The 15355-nt window shown below is 41.7% G+C and overlaps 1 protein-coding gene across 1 annotated transcript; it reads left to right on the top strand.

Moving 5' to 3' along the window:
* Positions 1–288: 288 nt before the first annotated feature.
* On the top strand, positions 289–15315 carry LOC308398561 (hexokinase HKDC1-like). Its single transcript, XM_080885262.1, has 21 exons — positions 289–530; positions 1708–1870; positions 2000–2157; positions 2256–2378; positions 2514–2609; positions 2787–2886; positions 3568–3751; positions 4891–5046; positions 5127–5360; positions 6226–6367; positions 6472–6628; positions 6814–6962; positions 7163–7282; positions 11503–11598; positions 11741–11840; positions 11984–12096; positions 12187–12350; positions 12565–12720; positions 12831–12918; positions 14469–14614; positions 14758–15315. Exons 1-21 carry the CDS (start codon positions 468–470, stop codon positions 14891–14893), a joined length of 2844 nt encoding a protein of 947 aa, XP_080741388.1. The 5' UTR covers positions 289–467; the 3' UTR covers positions 14894–15315.
* Positions 15316–15355: the final 40 nt, after the last annotated feature.

Here is a 15355-nt window from a genome sequence, read left to right on the forward strand (position 1 = left end):
GCAGTTTGTGTATTTTATAATATATTTATTATTTTTTGCATTATTAATTTGTCTTACAAATTTGTCTAATGAGGCCAAGGTGCATCACTTACAGTGCACCGCAGGGGGGATTTCAAATATTTTAGTTTCCTAAAATCTTCAGTTCAAAGTTTAGGAAAAGTCACTCGAGCAACTATGACGAAAACACTAAGCAAGCCTGTATCTGACACATTAAAGGAAATGATTGTAGAAAGGAGGTTGTGCTTGCTGTTAATCATTGAATTGGTGCAGAGGCTGGTATCTGCTCAGTGGACTCGGCAAGAGACAATGAGAGCACAAACGTAAAAAGAAATAACACCTAGCAGAGTGGAAAGGATTGGGGGGAAAACACATTTTTCCTTATTTTAGTGAAGTGTGTTCACCTGTCACGCACGCTGACAGTATCAAAGAATAGCTGGAAGACTTTGTGGTGATTCTTATCAGTGAAGATGTTGGCTGTTCATCTCATTTCCTTCTTTTTCTCCAAACTCCAGGAGGACCCCACAAAGAAGGTGAGTGCTACACACACAAACACAAGTCTGTTTCAAACAGTGCATATAATTAATACAGCCCTGGTAATGAGGGGGTTTGAAGCTCTACAGTTATTTAAAGTCTTCTCAGTTATGAAAGTGTAAGCTGCTAATGCACTGAATTTATGCTCTTGATTGGAAATCGTATTTTAAATGCAACTCTACTCGCTACATTAATCATCAGAGATATATTTGCCACCAATGACAAACTTACTCTTCTAATGTGTTGTTTCCTGATTTACTTCTTGGGCAGTTCTATCAGGATTTATCCAGAAAGAGAAAGTGATTAAAAGAAGGACAAATCTCTGATGATTTCTTTGAGGATTTGCAGAAATGCACGTGACTAAAATTAAGTCAACGAGACATGGCAGAAGTCAGTAGAGTAATATAAATGATCAAGGTGAAATGTGGGATCATTAGTCACTGTGTCACCATTTATCTTTATCTGAACAATCATTAACAACTTTCCCTGGCAGTGTCGCTGCTCCTCTTAGTCCACATTGGATCGCACATTTTCACCCGGGACAAAGTATGGACACTCCTACAATCACACTGTCCTCGCTCACGCTACACTCACACTCTGGCACTTATATCGTAAAACCTCAGGGTGTTGTCCTATGAGCACATGCTCCACGGCGACGGTTCAGCTGTGAATACAGCACGCGGGGTGTGGCTGATGATCTTCAGCTTTTTTGTTTTGTACTACTTCCTAACTCATTTACAGAGACAGTTTGGCATGTTGAGTTACTGTTACAACATCACTGAGTTTCAAATTCAGATTATTAACCCCAAAATTCAAAACATATGTGAAAAGACATCAGATACATGAAAAAAATCCTTCATATCTGAAATACAAGAAAAAAGTTGCTTTTTTAAACTTTTTCTCTGTTGATCAGATGTTCAAATTGATTCTGGTGAATTTTGATATGTAATATTATAAAGCTGTGATGAGGCATGTAACAGTAACAGAGGATATAAAAAGAAAAGTAACTGAATGAGAGAAGCAAAACTAGTCTGACACCTAATAAGAAAGTCCACAAAATACAAATGAGAGAGAGAGAAATATACATTTTTCTCTCTTTCATCCCTTCTTGTTCGAGTGAAAATCCAGCGGTACATCTCACTTTGTTTTGCTGTCTGTGTTCTGTGTCTCTTTCAGGTCGACAGGTTTCTGCATGCAATGCGCCTCCATGATGACCAGTTAATTGATATCTCAGCTCGTTTCCAGGCTGAAATGAAGAAGGGGCTCTCAGCTGAAAGTTCGGCCGCCGCAGCTGTAAAAATGCTGCCGACACATGTCCGCTCCACTCCTGATGGCTCAGGTTACTCGTGTTAATGTCCCTTTTATTAGGGCTGCTGGGCAGATCTTAAAAAAAAGAAGAAGACTGCCATTGTTTTGAAGTAAAAGCAAGAGATTAAAGATCTTCCTTCTCTTTCAACCACTCTTGCAGAGAAGGGACAGTTTCTGGCACTGGATCTTGGAGGCTCCAAGTTTAAGGTGCTCCAGGTTAAGGTGAGAGAGGGGATGGGGGTCAGGAAGGGAGGAGTGGAGATGGAGGAGAAGATATACCCTATGTCAAAGGAGCTGTTCAATGGGAGAGCACCAGAGGTAAGAATAAAAAGATCTGAAAGTAGATTTGAGGAGGATTCAACAAGCAAGAAGAAGAGATTTGAACTTCTCCCTCTTCATTGTCTTTGTGTATGTAGTTATTTGACCATGTGTCAGAATCTCTGAAGGACTTTCTTCACGTAAAGAACATCAGTCTGGATAAGAAACATCCTCTGGCATTCACTTTTTCCTTCCCCTGCGAACAGACCCGCTTGGATAAGGTATGACTCTCTACATCGAGACATCTGGTTTTCATGAGCTGTACCTGTAGTGTGTTATACTCCACGTGCTGACATCTGTCTGTCTTTTTAGATTTAGATCCCATAATCATTCGAACCACTTTTTTCCTCTTGCAGGGATTACTGTTGAGCTGGAGTAAGAACTGCCGGGCTCGAGGCCTTCAGGGGAAAGATGTGGTCCAGGCTCTCAGAGAGGCTATTGACAGAACTGGGGTGGGTTGCCAGTGCTTGCTTCCATAATTTACCCATAAACTATCTGCAGAAACTGAGACATGATGAGAAATATAACGTAAGATGAAGTGGAAAAATAAAGAGTTGAACCCATCTGATACCCACTATGTAAACTGAACAGTATAACCTGGTTTATCTCTTTAATAACGCCCTCTGCAGGGAATGGACATAGAAGTGTTAGCGATGGTTAATGATACTGTGGCGACAATGATGACCTGTGGTTTTGATGATCAGTACTGCGATGTAGGGCTCATCATTGGTAAGTAGATTCACATAATTCAACTAGTCTCTTGTGTCCTTTTACAGAAACTATTGTTTTGTATGAGTGTGACATGTACATGAGCAGCCATCACTCTAAACTTCTTCTGTAGTTCATTTAAATAAGCATAAAGTTATCCAGTGTTCAGTAAAACAAAGCAAATGTTCTGCATTAAAACTAGAAAAAGCTTGAAACCAAAATTCTGTATTATAAATTAGGTTTTATTCTGGTTTCTTTTTTATCTAGTGAGCCTTTGGAGCCCTTACGATTGATGCATAATTATCTAAACATAGCTAATAGATATTATCTAATCAAAGATAACTGCATATTAGTGACAGGAAATAGTGCTGACTGTAAATGCAAAAGGCATCAATAACTCTGATTCTGCAAATCTACTCCAAACTTTGTGTTTTAACTTTTGCAAAACACGTTTAAATATTTTTAGATTAATTCTTATTTATGTTTTTTGTGCAAACACATGGAAACAATGACAATATTTTGCAAGAGAAGACAAAGCACACTTACCCATAGTCATCTTGCTCCCTCTGGTAGTTTGCTGTGCATGTGTGGATATTGAATTAGATGTGAAGTATAGACAGATAGAACCATTAACGTATCCTGTTTATTGTAGTAATCTTAATGGAATCAGTCTATGTATCCTGTGTGTTTGGGTGCTTACAGGCACAGGCACCAACGCGTGTTACATGGAGGAGCTGCGTCATGTTGACCTGGTGGAGGGAGACGAGGGCAGGATGTGTGTGAACACCGAGTGGGGAGGCTTTGGGGACGATGGGGCCCTGAGTGATTACATAACAGAGTTTGATCAGGATGTTGATGCAACCTCTATCAATCCTGGAAAACAAATGTAAGGAAAGCAGCTTTGTCTTTTCTTTTGATATAAAATAGTGTGTCCATTAAGACGTCCTTCATTTCTTTATGACTTCCAAAGATAAATTTGAAATAGGTGCAACTTTCTTAGGGAAGTTTTCTTGTAATTTCTTAGAGTAAGGGATAGTTCTCCAGGCTTCTTGGAGGACTTTTCTTTGGATGATGGCTGCCTTTTGTTCTGCCAAGAAGATCACACACTGCTTCAGTGATATTAAGGTCTGGGTTCTGGGGAGGCCAGTCCATGACTGATACTGTTCCAAGTGGGAGTGTGTTTGGGATCATTATCATGCTGATAATCAGACAGATGCCAATCAGAATCTTTCCTAATGTTATTGCATGGTGTCAAAATCTGATCTGATGGTATTTTTCTGTATTTGTAATCCTCAACGCAGCCTGCTGAAATGCAATCCCAAGCAATGACAGGCACCACCATATTTTACAGATGGCTATAGACACACACTGTTGTACCTTTCTTCTGATCATCTCCATCCAGCTTCACAATTAAACCAGAACTTTCAAATTTGGATTACTCACTCCATAAATCCTGTTGATACTAATTTTCAGTCCAGTTTTTGTGTATTTTGCCATACGTGACTTTTGGATAATGTTCTTCTGATGTCGATTTAGCATTCATGCTTTTTTTTTTGTCCTCCACTTGTCCAGTTTCCAGTTTTCTTAAGGACACACTGCACATCGTGCTGAGAAATGCCAGCTTTTCAGTTCTAGCTGTTTGGGTCTCAGCTTCTTGGTTCAATATTACCATTTTATGCTTGTCAACCTGTGGCATTTTGGGGATTTTTCATAGATTCAACTAATGAAATGGGAAATAGTTTTTTGTGACAGGCTAACAAACGGCTCAATTTAAAAGCGCCGTTTCATCCCTTCAGTTAGGTGTCTTTTTAATGCTTGAACAAATGTCCATTGTTGGCTTATCAAACTGAAAAAAAAAACATTAATTGAAAAAGTGTCTGATACAAGGACGGGACTAAAAAGTGAAAAAGCAACGAATATCTAAAGAAAAACTCTGAAGAGCTTTCAGAAATGAGTGGCTTAAGATGTTTGCTCAGTACTGTAGAACTCTGTATAAACCTTTTACCCTTTTCTGGTCTATTGTAGCTTTGAGAAGATGGTCAGTGGGATGTATCTGGGTGAGCTAGTGAGGCTGGTTGTGTTAAAGATGGCTAAACTGGGACAGCTGTTTGATGGACTCGTGCCTGATGCCCTGAGGACCAAAGGGAAGATAACCACAGCACACGTGGCAGCCATGGAGGAGTAAGCTGTCTTTATCTCTCTTGGTCACCTGGCGTCTGTCCAAAAACAGCATGAATGCCATAAATATTCATTTGTCTCAGGTACAAAAATGGTCTGAAGAACACCAGAGATATTCTCGTGGAGCTCGGTTTGAACCCATCACAAGATGACTGCGTTGCTGTTCAACACGTCAGCACCATCGTGTCCTTCAGGTCCTCCAATCTGGTGGCCGCGGGGCTGGCTGCCATCTTAACCCGAATCAAGCAAAACCGGCATTTGAGGGCATTGAGGATCACTGTGGGAGTGGACGGAACTGTGTACAAGACACATCCGCAGTAAGTCAGTGTGGAAATCACTCAAACCCATATTAGTTTACAACTACTGAGATTAATAAATATGTAACTGATATAACACAAAAAGAGCCAGTACTCTCAACAGTCCTCTTCCTTTCTAACTATGACTAATGGCTGCTGTAAAAAGTTTCTGATATTTTTAAAAAAAATCCAAAATAAATAAAAGTTTGAAGCAAAATCAATTAAACTTCACTCACAAAGAGCCTTGAGTAGAAACTAGAGTTAAGCAATGGATTAAATAAATGACCAAAGACATAAGCTGTTAAATGATTGGGGTAAATTTGTCACACGTGAGTTTAACCTAACATCAACCACACAGTACCACAGCTCAGCACTGCACTCACCACTCATACACAATGAGAATCCTCATGTGCACAATTTGACCTCAACTATAGGCTGTAAATAAAAGATGGACTATTCTGGCTCTGTGGAATTGCCTTAATCTCTCTGATGGCCAGCAGTGGATAAAAAGAAGCCTGTATAGAAGCCTATGGAAAACCTGCCGTGGCTTCTTTGCTCTTCGACCTGAGGTCTCAGTCATGGTTTTAGCATCTCAGCATCCCAATCATCACTTTCAGTGAGTGAAGAAAATCCCGACAAGGCTTGAAAAACTGAACTTTGGAATCCAGTGGATGATGTGTATGATAGTGATGCCCTGATCACCTCTGATAAAGTCAGCGAACCCAACACAACAAACAGGGCCTTGATGAAGAGTTTGGACATAACAGCATCATGTCCTCTCTTACTTGATGAGCTGCAGATCACTAATATAAATACTTCTTAACAAACATCTAAAATAGCCTGATGAAATATCGAATGTTTTGTGTTTCTGTCACTTCTATTCCAGGTATGCTAAACGTCTCCATAAGGTGGTGCGCCGGTTGCTTCCTGAGTGCCAGGTTAGATTCGTCCTCTCGGACAGCGGCAGCAGCAAAGGGGCTGCCCTGGTAACAGCAGTTGCCCAACGCTTGGCATCACGGAAGAGACAGGTTAGAGCGCTGCAAGTTGTATGTCTGTGTTTGTGTGATTCTTCACAGGTGAAATAAAAAAGAAGGGCTTAAATATCTGATAAACAGTATCTCTGGTTTTCCAGGTGGATGAGACACTGGCTCCCTTCAAACTGAGTCAAGAGCAGCTCCAGTTGGTCAAGGCCACGATGAGAGCAGGGCTGGAGGCAGGGCTAAAGAACAAAGGCCCCTCAGCAGTTAAGATGCTGCCCTCTTACGTTTACCATACACCTGATGGCACAGGTCAGAGACAAACGCTGACGTTCTTACAGGCCTCTTAATCAAACCCAAACAGCAGCTTCACAATCAATACATTCAGCGTCACCTCTAGCTTTCGCAAAGATGTAACTGCTTTGTTAAAAACTTTTTTAGGAAGTTTGTATTTTTAAAATATAAACAAAGATCATAATTATTATTTTTTTAACCAGAGCGTGGAAAATATCTTGCTTTGGATCTGGGAGGAACCAACTTCAGAGCTATGCTGGTCAAATTCAAGAAAGGCCTTCAAAACAACACACGACTTTACCATAAAATCTACACTGTACCGCTGGAGATAATGCAGGGAACAGGAGAAGAGGTGAGAAACATGCATATACCGTCAGCACCCTGACAGAAAGCATCAAACTGGGTTTAGTCATTAAGTAATTAAATTAATTATAAGAAGTTGTACACTGCTGACAGTGTTGTCTAAACGAGGTAGGGTTGAATTCTTCTAAAACAGTACTGAAAATCTAACACACAGTTTGTTTGTTTTTTTCTCTCTCTGTTTGTCTCCAGCTGTTTGATCATTTAGCGCAATACGTGAGTGACTTCCTGGACTACATGGGGATGAAGAAAGCACATCTTCCAGCAGGCTTCACCTTCTCTTTCCCCTGTGAGCAGACGGCCATTGACACGGTACGTCAAAATCGTTTGTTGCAGCCACAGAAAACCTGGCTGCACCTTATTTTACAGTGAAGCAGTAAAACACAATAAGCTAGACTTTGTATCAAAGTGGTTAAATTAGAAATAGTATGCCCTGGCCTGGTGGCCTGGCTGCCCCTGAGTGGATCGGGGGCAGGCGTGGGGGTTTGGGGTTCGGGGGTGCTTCGCCTCCGTGCTGGGGCTCTGGCTGGGCCTTGGGGGCTTCGGTCCTCGTCGGTGTGTCACCGAGGTTGTGGGCGGGTGGGTGCACGGGGGCTCAGCCCTGGCGCAGGGGGCCTCTTGTGCATCGGCCTAACTGGGGGGCTCTTCAACTGGCGGGGAGGTTGTTCCATCCTTGCAGGAGTCCACTCTGCAGGTGGGGGAGAGACATAGGAGAGGTGGAGAATAAACTTAACCTGGGTGTCTGTTGTCTTGTGTAGTCTGGGAGATGACCTGGACCTGGGCTCCCTTGCCTTGGTGGGTACCAGAGGACAGGGGTGCCTACTGGGGTCAGCGGGGGAGCTGGCCCTAGGGAGGGGCATCCTCCCCTCCCTCCTTTTCCTCCCCATCCCCGGCTACCTCCCTCTTCCCGCTCCACCACACTCACCCACACAGGTAGGGCCTTGGGGTGCGGGTGTGTCACCAGGGTGCAAGGGAGACATCCCCCCCCCCTCCCCTCTGTCCCCTTCTGGCCACCTGTGCCTCAATTTTATCTCACAACTTAGACATCCACATTACTTACACTCTCATAACACACACATATATATAGGGCCTTGAGGGTGGGCACGTTAACGGCGTACAGTGGACGGTCTGTGTACTCAAACCTACCTCTGGCGCCGGTGCCCACCTCTCAATTTTAAATCCATGTAGACATTGAGGGTTCTCGGGAGGGGCCGTGCTAACACCTGCTGCTCTCTGGCAGCAGCACCATGCTCTCCCTTGTTTTAAATGCACTTTAGAACAACACGCAGCAACACTACACATGAGCGGGAGGAGGGAGGTATGGGGTCTTCACACACCCCCGTTCTCTGCTAGCCGGCGGGGGGGCTGGGAGGAGATGTTGGCTGTCCGATTGGCCTCCCTGCTGCTGCGGAGCCTGGGACGGTCTGCTTGCCTCCACCCCGGGGGGAAGGGTAACATCTCTTGGGTCTGGGTTCTGTTTCCCCCTCTGGGGGCGAGGGTACCTGGACCCGGGGTATAGAGTATGTTTGGGGAGTGTGATTGTGTGTACATGTCCATTTATGTCAATCCTTACGTTGGGTGAGTGCTGAGTGTTTGTATATGTGTGCATGAGGGTGGGAATGCATGTTTGTGTCTGTGTGTGCCTGTTTGTCTGTGTCTATATGTCAGTTTAGACTCCACCTCTCTGGGAACTCCCAGGCCCTCCAGGGCCTATCTCCCCTCACCACACTCCCTGCCGGTGACTGATGCCCTCAGGGGTCGGTGCATTGGTGGTTCTTGGTGTCCGGGACTGGGCGCTGAGGTATGTACCAGCTCACTCCCGGTGGCTACCTGGCGCCTGTTGCTCGGTCAGGCCTCCTCCTCCTCCATGAAGCAGGCATGCCTCCATGCCTGCTTCATGCCCTGGGGGACGGGGCTATGGCTCTCTACATCCTCTTGCAGACCATTACATGTGGAAACCATTTGAATACAAGCGCGCTGATCCACACAGGTGTGCACACGGATGTTCACTGTTCGTAGACTTAAATTAAACCTTTCTCGGCTGCTACTTCAAAGCACATTGTGCGCCGTCTGTCCTGCGTGCTGCACAACAACATTGAATATTTAGTACTTACTGCTGTTTACACTTAGCTAGATTAATGTGATGGTGTTGTGTTTAGTATGTTGCTTTGGGTTTTTTTGCTTGTTTTCTATTCTTTTTCTCTCAACAGGTGATCCAGGAGATTCCCCCCCCCCACTTCTCACTGTCCCTCTCCCCTTCTGTTTTTCTTTTCCTTCCTCTTTCTTTCTCCCTTTCCTATCCCTCACTCATGTCTGTCCCGTCTGTAACAACTGAAAATAAAATAAAATAAATAATAAAAACAAAGGTCGATCAAATAGACCAATACGGCAATGCCACGATGATCGATTTGGCAAAATAAATCCATTGGGTATCCTTGTTGGTCTTCAGACAACAATTCTGACGGCTAAAGAACCAAATGGGACAGGCAAAAAAAAGAAAAAAAAAGAAATAGTATGCCCTGTGAGGGACTGGCAACCTGTCCGAGTTTGACCTGGTTTAACACACCGTGTCCCTGCTGGGACAGGCTTCAGCCCTCAGATACAGTTGGATAAGCTGTTAAGAAAACTGACCGATGGATGGAAATAATTCTTATTAGACAACCAAACCACCTTGAACCTGTTCTAAATAATTAGAAACATCATATAGTGCTGATAAAAGTAACAATATTTAGACCCGCTGTCACAGTCTGGCGAGGGCAGACTGTATGTGTTGACAAAAGGACCCAAAACGCAGACTCCAAAAACTGAACGTGGCGTGGATTTAACAAAAATCAAACCGTTTATTGAGGCTAGCAAAAAGGGTACAAACAAAAGGGCATTGGTGAAACTAAACAATAACCTAAACTGGGTGAACTAAAACTAAACATGAAAAAACCTTAAACATGGTGAACTGACATAGATTCCTGAAGTAGTGACATGGATGAGCAGACGACCTGACAAAGAATGACTGAAAGCACACGGACTAAATACACACAGGCGGATAATGAGGGAAGTGGGAACACATGGAGAAACAGCTGACACACATGAACATAACGACACAAGGAGAGAGTAACACTAAAAACATTGAACATAGGAACACAGGACCCCTTCAAAATAAAACAGGAAATATAATGAGACGCAGACCTGACAACATAAGACACACAGACATGAAACACACGAAGGGCAAGAGAGACTTCACAGGGGTTGAAAACACAAGGGGGAACTAATAAGCAAATGCACATAGGAAACTTAATAAGCTTAAACATACACTATAAACATCAAAAGAACTAAAACTCAAAACACTGGGTCATAAGACCCAGGATCGTGACACCCGCTCATTAGAAGAAAACTGTAGCTTTACACTGTCTTAAAATTACACTGGTTCACACGGTTGTTTCCCTTCCAGGCTGGATGTTGTTCAAAGTCCTGTGGAGTATATTATTTGGTATCTGATTTCCTCAAAGTGCTGCTCTCATAAAGGTTAAAGGCCACAGATTGTAGATTGATGTAGCAAACCTGACATCACTCACTGGTTTCTAAAGTCTGCATTTTGAAGCCTCAACATTTTAGCCACCAACTTGTTAGTTTTTTGGAGCCAGAAGTTATTATATTTGGATGAGAGGGTGGCCTGTTATCAGTTAACACTAGATAGCTTGGTTGCATCTGTGAACTGTATAGGGACACATAAAGACAAAACACTGACAGACTAACTGAGAGACTGATAGAAAACTGAAGCACAAACTTGTTGTTCAAGCTCATACCACACAGGAAGCCACGTGTAAGATGGATGATGGGGGGCATCACAGACATCATCATCAACTCATTCAGTTACATTCAGCTCTCTTAGATCTATAGGCAAAGATCCTTAACATGTCCCAAGGTCACGGCTCAAACAAAAAGCCTTTGTAGTCGCTGTGCCACATTTGTAGGATCATCTGGTTGTTGTTGTCATTATGTTTATTGCTTATTGTTTATGGTCCATATGTCCACCTTTGAGTATTTCAATGTAATTACACACATACATATATAGCTGTATTTAAATGTGCTTTACAAATAAATTGTACTCACTGGCTATAGTTCCATGAGAAATGCTCCAAAAGAGATGAACACTTACAAACACAGATGAGAGGTACAATTCAGTGAATCAGCACAGGTGAGGCCATTGAAATAACAGACACTCAGTCGTCTGTTAATTAAAGCGACAACATCCAAAACTCGAGCACACAGATAGACAAGTTGTTTTTTGTTTTAAATCACCTCTCAGTGCAACTGTCTTATTGCTCTGATGTTGGGCATTTTAAAATATGAATCTATGGGCACTGACTAGCCTCAAGTGGAACTAGCCTTTTTGGCACTTGATCATTCGACGTTCTCAGAATGTTATATTTACAGAACTGTTCTGTTAAATAAAAATGTAAACAGACTCCTAAAGCAGTAGCATTATTATTTCTGTAGCAGTTTGTAATCTTTTTCAACCTTTGGATGTTCTGTAGGGTATCCTGGTTAGCTGGACCAAAGGCTTCAAGGCCACAGACTGCGAAGGACATGATGTTGTTAACTTGCTACGGGAGGCCATCAAAAGACGTAACGTGAGTCAATAAAAACAACAGAGTAAAGATTTAAAATGATGGCCAGGTTTTAAACAGATGAGGGGAAGAAACATTACATCAGATTGGTACACGTCTAGGCTAACAGGAACATTACAATGCATTTGTGGGTGTGCGCACACAGGAGTATGACTTGGACATAGTAGCAGTGGTCAATGACACAGTTGGGACAATGATGAGCTGTGCCTATGAAGACCCTCAGTGTGAAGTTGGACTGATTGCAGGTATGTGGCCTCAAGGGTGAAGAAATGCTAAGTTAAGAATAAGCTTATAGTTATGATGGTTCATTTAAGAATTTTAAATGCAAAGAACAGTATTATAATATTTGACGTAATAAGGAAATAAGCTATATGAGTCTGTTTTACAGGAACTGGGTCAAATGCTTGTTACATGGAGGAACTCAAGAACATTGAGAAGATTAGACAAAAGAAACAGAAAACAGAAGGAGACGAGGAGACACCTGAAGCAGTGGAGGACAAGGTGGAAGGACTTGCTTGTTGGGAGCTAAAAACATATTGTTAAAACATAATTAAACACTTTATGTGTGTGTGTGTTTCCCTCTCTCATCAGGATGATGGGTCAAAAGGAGATAAGAAGGCGGAGACTTCTGAGACATCAAAGATGTGTATAAACACGGAGTGGGGGGGTCTGGGTGATGATGGATCCTTGGATGACATCATCACACCTTTTGATGCTGAGGTGGACCACAACTCAGTAAACTCTGGAAAACAAAGGTTAGCTACACTCACCTTACTGTGTATGTATGATGACGCCTACTTGAGGCACACACATAAAATTTGATGTTTTATGACTGATTTTTTTAAACATACTGTGACACATATGTGTCTCGTGTAGTAGTTAGTTGATGTTTTTGAGATTTATTCAGTAACTTGTAGCAAGTTGAGATGGTCACACAACATTTTTACAAGTTTATGTTCGTGTTTATAGGTTTGAAAAGCTCACCAGTGGGATGTATTTAGGTGAAATTGTCCGAGAGGTATTACTGGATCTAACAAGAGGAGGTTTGCTGTTCAGAGGACGCGTCACGGAAACCTTAAAAACACCTGGAATATTCCAAACTAAATATCTGTCACAAATAGAGAGGTAGGACAAATGATGCCTATGTTTGTGCTATTTTTTGATAGATTTAAAGTATTCATAATTTAACATGAATATTGCATTTTCTGCTGTGTAACTGTGTTGTCTCCCTCCAGTGACCGTTTGGCTCTACTGCAAGTCAGATCTATTCTCCAGCACCTGGGGCTCAACAGTACCTGCGATGACAGCATCATTGTCAAAGAGGTACAAGATAGAAAAGCAACATGCCACACAGTAACCTCCTACAGACTGCATCACAAATTCAATGTTTTCCTCTTTTACAAGGTATAAAAATTTTAACAATTAAGCCATTGTGTATGTGTTTTGACCCGGACCACGTCGCTTACTTCCAGCAGATATTTTGATCTAGTGCAAACAATGCACAGGTGTAATTTGTAATAACCTTGGCTGTTTTACAGGGTTTTTGCAAAGTGGAACACTGAGGCCAAAGACGGCTCTCAACTTTTATTTAGCCTGTTGGTATCTTAAAGAAAGACGCACCTGAAATTTTCTGTGTCTTCTCCATTAACTTGCCTCCACCAGTGTGTGAATGTGAGAGTGAATGAATAGTGGTAAAGCGCTTTGGGTGCCTAGAAAAGCGCTATATAAATGCAATCCATTATCATCATTATTATTAAGCCATGTTGGTGAGCCATCTTGCACAACAGAAAGACTAGACAAACTCTGGGTACACTAAAATAAATATTTAGTAATGTTATTGGTTACAACTTTGTTTGTGGACATCAGAAAGTCTAATTTCAGCGAGGAATTGGAGGACTGTGACTGTCAGACTTTTGAACCTTGTAAGCAACTGTTAAAACTAAGCATTGTCCTTGAAAAGTAGCATTGTTATATTGTTATTTCTGGTATCGATCCAACCCTCCAGATATTAATGGAGAGAGGAAGCCCTCAGATTTTTCTCACATCACATCATGTACATAATGCTCTAGATTTTTCTGCCATACTAGATGTGATACAGCCACCAGTTGCTAGGGGAAAGTACTGTATGTATTCCCCGACTATTTGGAAGTGGTTTCTGCATTTTGCTGGCTCTCGCTGAGTGAAACTGGCTGCAAAGAATCAGAAACCTGCTTGTGATTTCTTTAGTTGCTAGCATACAGGCATGATAGCCTCTAATTTTTCATGTTTGTCTGAAAATTCTCTTGCAGCCAGTTGGGGAATAATAATTTTTCTGACTAACAGTTAAAATGTTTGAATAAAAGTCTGGAAACTGTTTCCTAAGAGTATGGATACCTGGTTGAAATGAATGAACATAAACAGTCTTGCTAACCATAACTGATGGTTAAAAGCAGTCCAGATATCCAGATTAAAATAAGTTTAAATTAACAAACAATCAGTTGTGCTGTTGGAAAGATTCTTCATCTGCCTTTACTGTAAAAGCTTTCTGCCATTTAAATTAATTAATTAAAAAAAAATGCTGCCCATAAGTCAAAATTTTCTTTAATATCTTGAAATTCTGAGCTAAATTTTGAGATACCCAACTTGAAATTTCCACAAAATTTGGACTTATGGACAGCTTTCATTAATTTTTTTTACAGTAACAGAAATAAGGTTATCATCAGATATAGTTTGGGAAGTAGTTCAAAGAAATATGCTCTCTGCTTCAACCTTACCTTGAGGTTGGGTAATATTCTTCATATTATTTGTGTGGTGCATTGTCTGGCTGAGAAAACTGTGACGCCAGGAGACTGTTACCTGTTGCAATATTGATAAAGGTTTCCATTGTTGCTTAGGTATGTGGAGCGGTATCGCGCCGAGCAGCAGAGCTGTGTGGGGCAGGCATGGCAGCCGTGGTAGATAAGATCAGAGAGAACCGAGGACTGGACCATCTGAACATCACTGTAGGGGTTGATGGTGCACTCTACAAACTACACCCACAGTGAGTTAATTTAATAAAAATATTGTTTGTTTGTTTTGGGTGCAGTGATGTGTTGGGTGTGTGTCAGGTGTATACTGTACTTTCATTTTAACCTTTCATAATTATTCAAACAGCTTGGTTAAAACATTTTCTGTTGTTTCTAGTTTTTCTGGAGTCCTTCAAGAGACTACCAGAGTTTTGGCTCCTCAGTGTAACGTGACCTTCTTGCCTTCAGAGGAAGGCAGCGGGAAAGGTGCTGCCCTGATTACTGCTGTAGCCAGGCAGAAGCGAGATCGTTGACTTCACACACCTGGAAAAAAGAAAGATGTCCGAAGATGTTTTTTCACTTTTTGCATTCAGTTGCACTGCTGTTTCTTTGTTGGTTTTTTGTTGGGTTTTTTTTGCACTACCAAAATTCTGTATTGGCCTAAGAGAGTTTCAGACTGTGTGGATGGAAGATGGAAGCATTGCTGCCTGTGATTAAATCACTGTTTGTAATAAATTTTAAAAGAACTGTAATTGGTTTGAATTGACTATTATATTAAGGGTGTGCCAGTCAACACTCTGACACTATGTTTGCTTCAGCTTAGTTAACTTAATCCATGTTAGTTAAGTTAAATAGAAGAAAACTTCTTCTATTATCTTTACTGCTCACAAATAACATAAAATAAAATATATGTAACTTGATAAGCCTTCTGTGTTAATCCACGGTTATCTGTGTTTGCAATAAATGGACAATGTCATTTGAACTGAAATGAAAAC

Source organism: Rhamphochromis sp. 'chilingali', assembly GCF_963969265.1.
Source record: "Rhamphochromis sp. 'chilingali' genome assembly, chromosome: 6".
NCBI classification, from domain to species: Eukaryota; Metazoa; Chordata; class Actinopteri; order Cichliformes; family Cichlidae; genus Rhamphochromis; species Rhamphochromis sp. 'chilingali'.

What these genes read in the sequence shown, in the direction of transcription:
- LOC308398561 (XM_080885262.1), top strand. Translation starts at nt 468, where the DNA reads ATGTTGGCTGTTCATCTCATTTCCTTCTTTTTCTCCAAACTCCAGGAG. An exon ending in AGCAGACGGCCATTGACACG is followed by an intron (nt 7,283 to 11,502) that starts GTACGTCAAAAT and finishes GATGTTCTGTAG; the next exon opens with GGTATCCTGGTTAGCTGGAC. An exon ending in TGAAGTTGGACTGATTGCAG is followed by an intron (nt 11,841 to 11,983) that starts GTATGTGGCCTC and finishes TCTGTTTTACAG; the next exon opens with GAACTGGGTCAAATGCTTGT.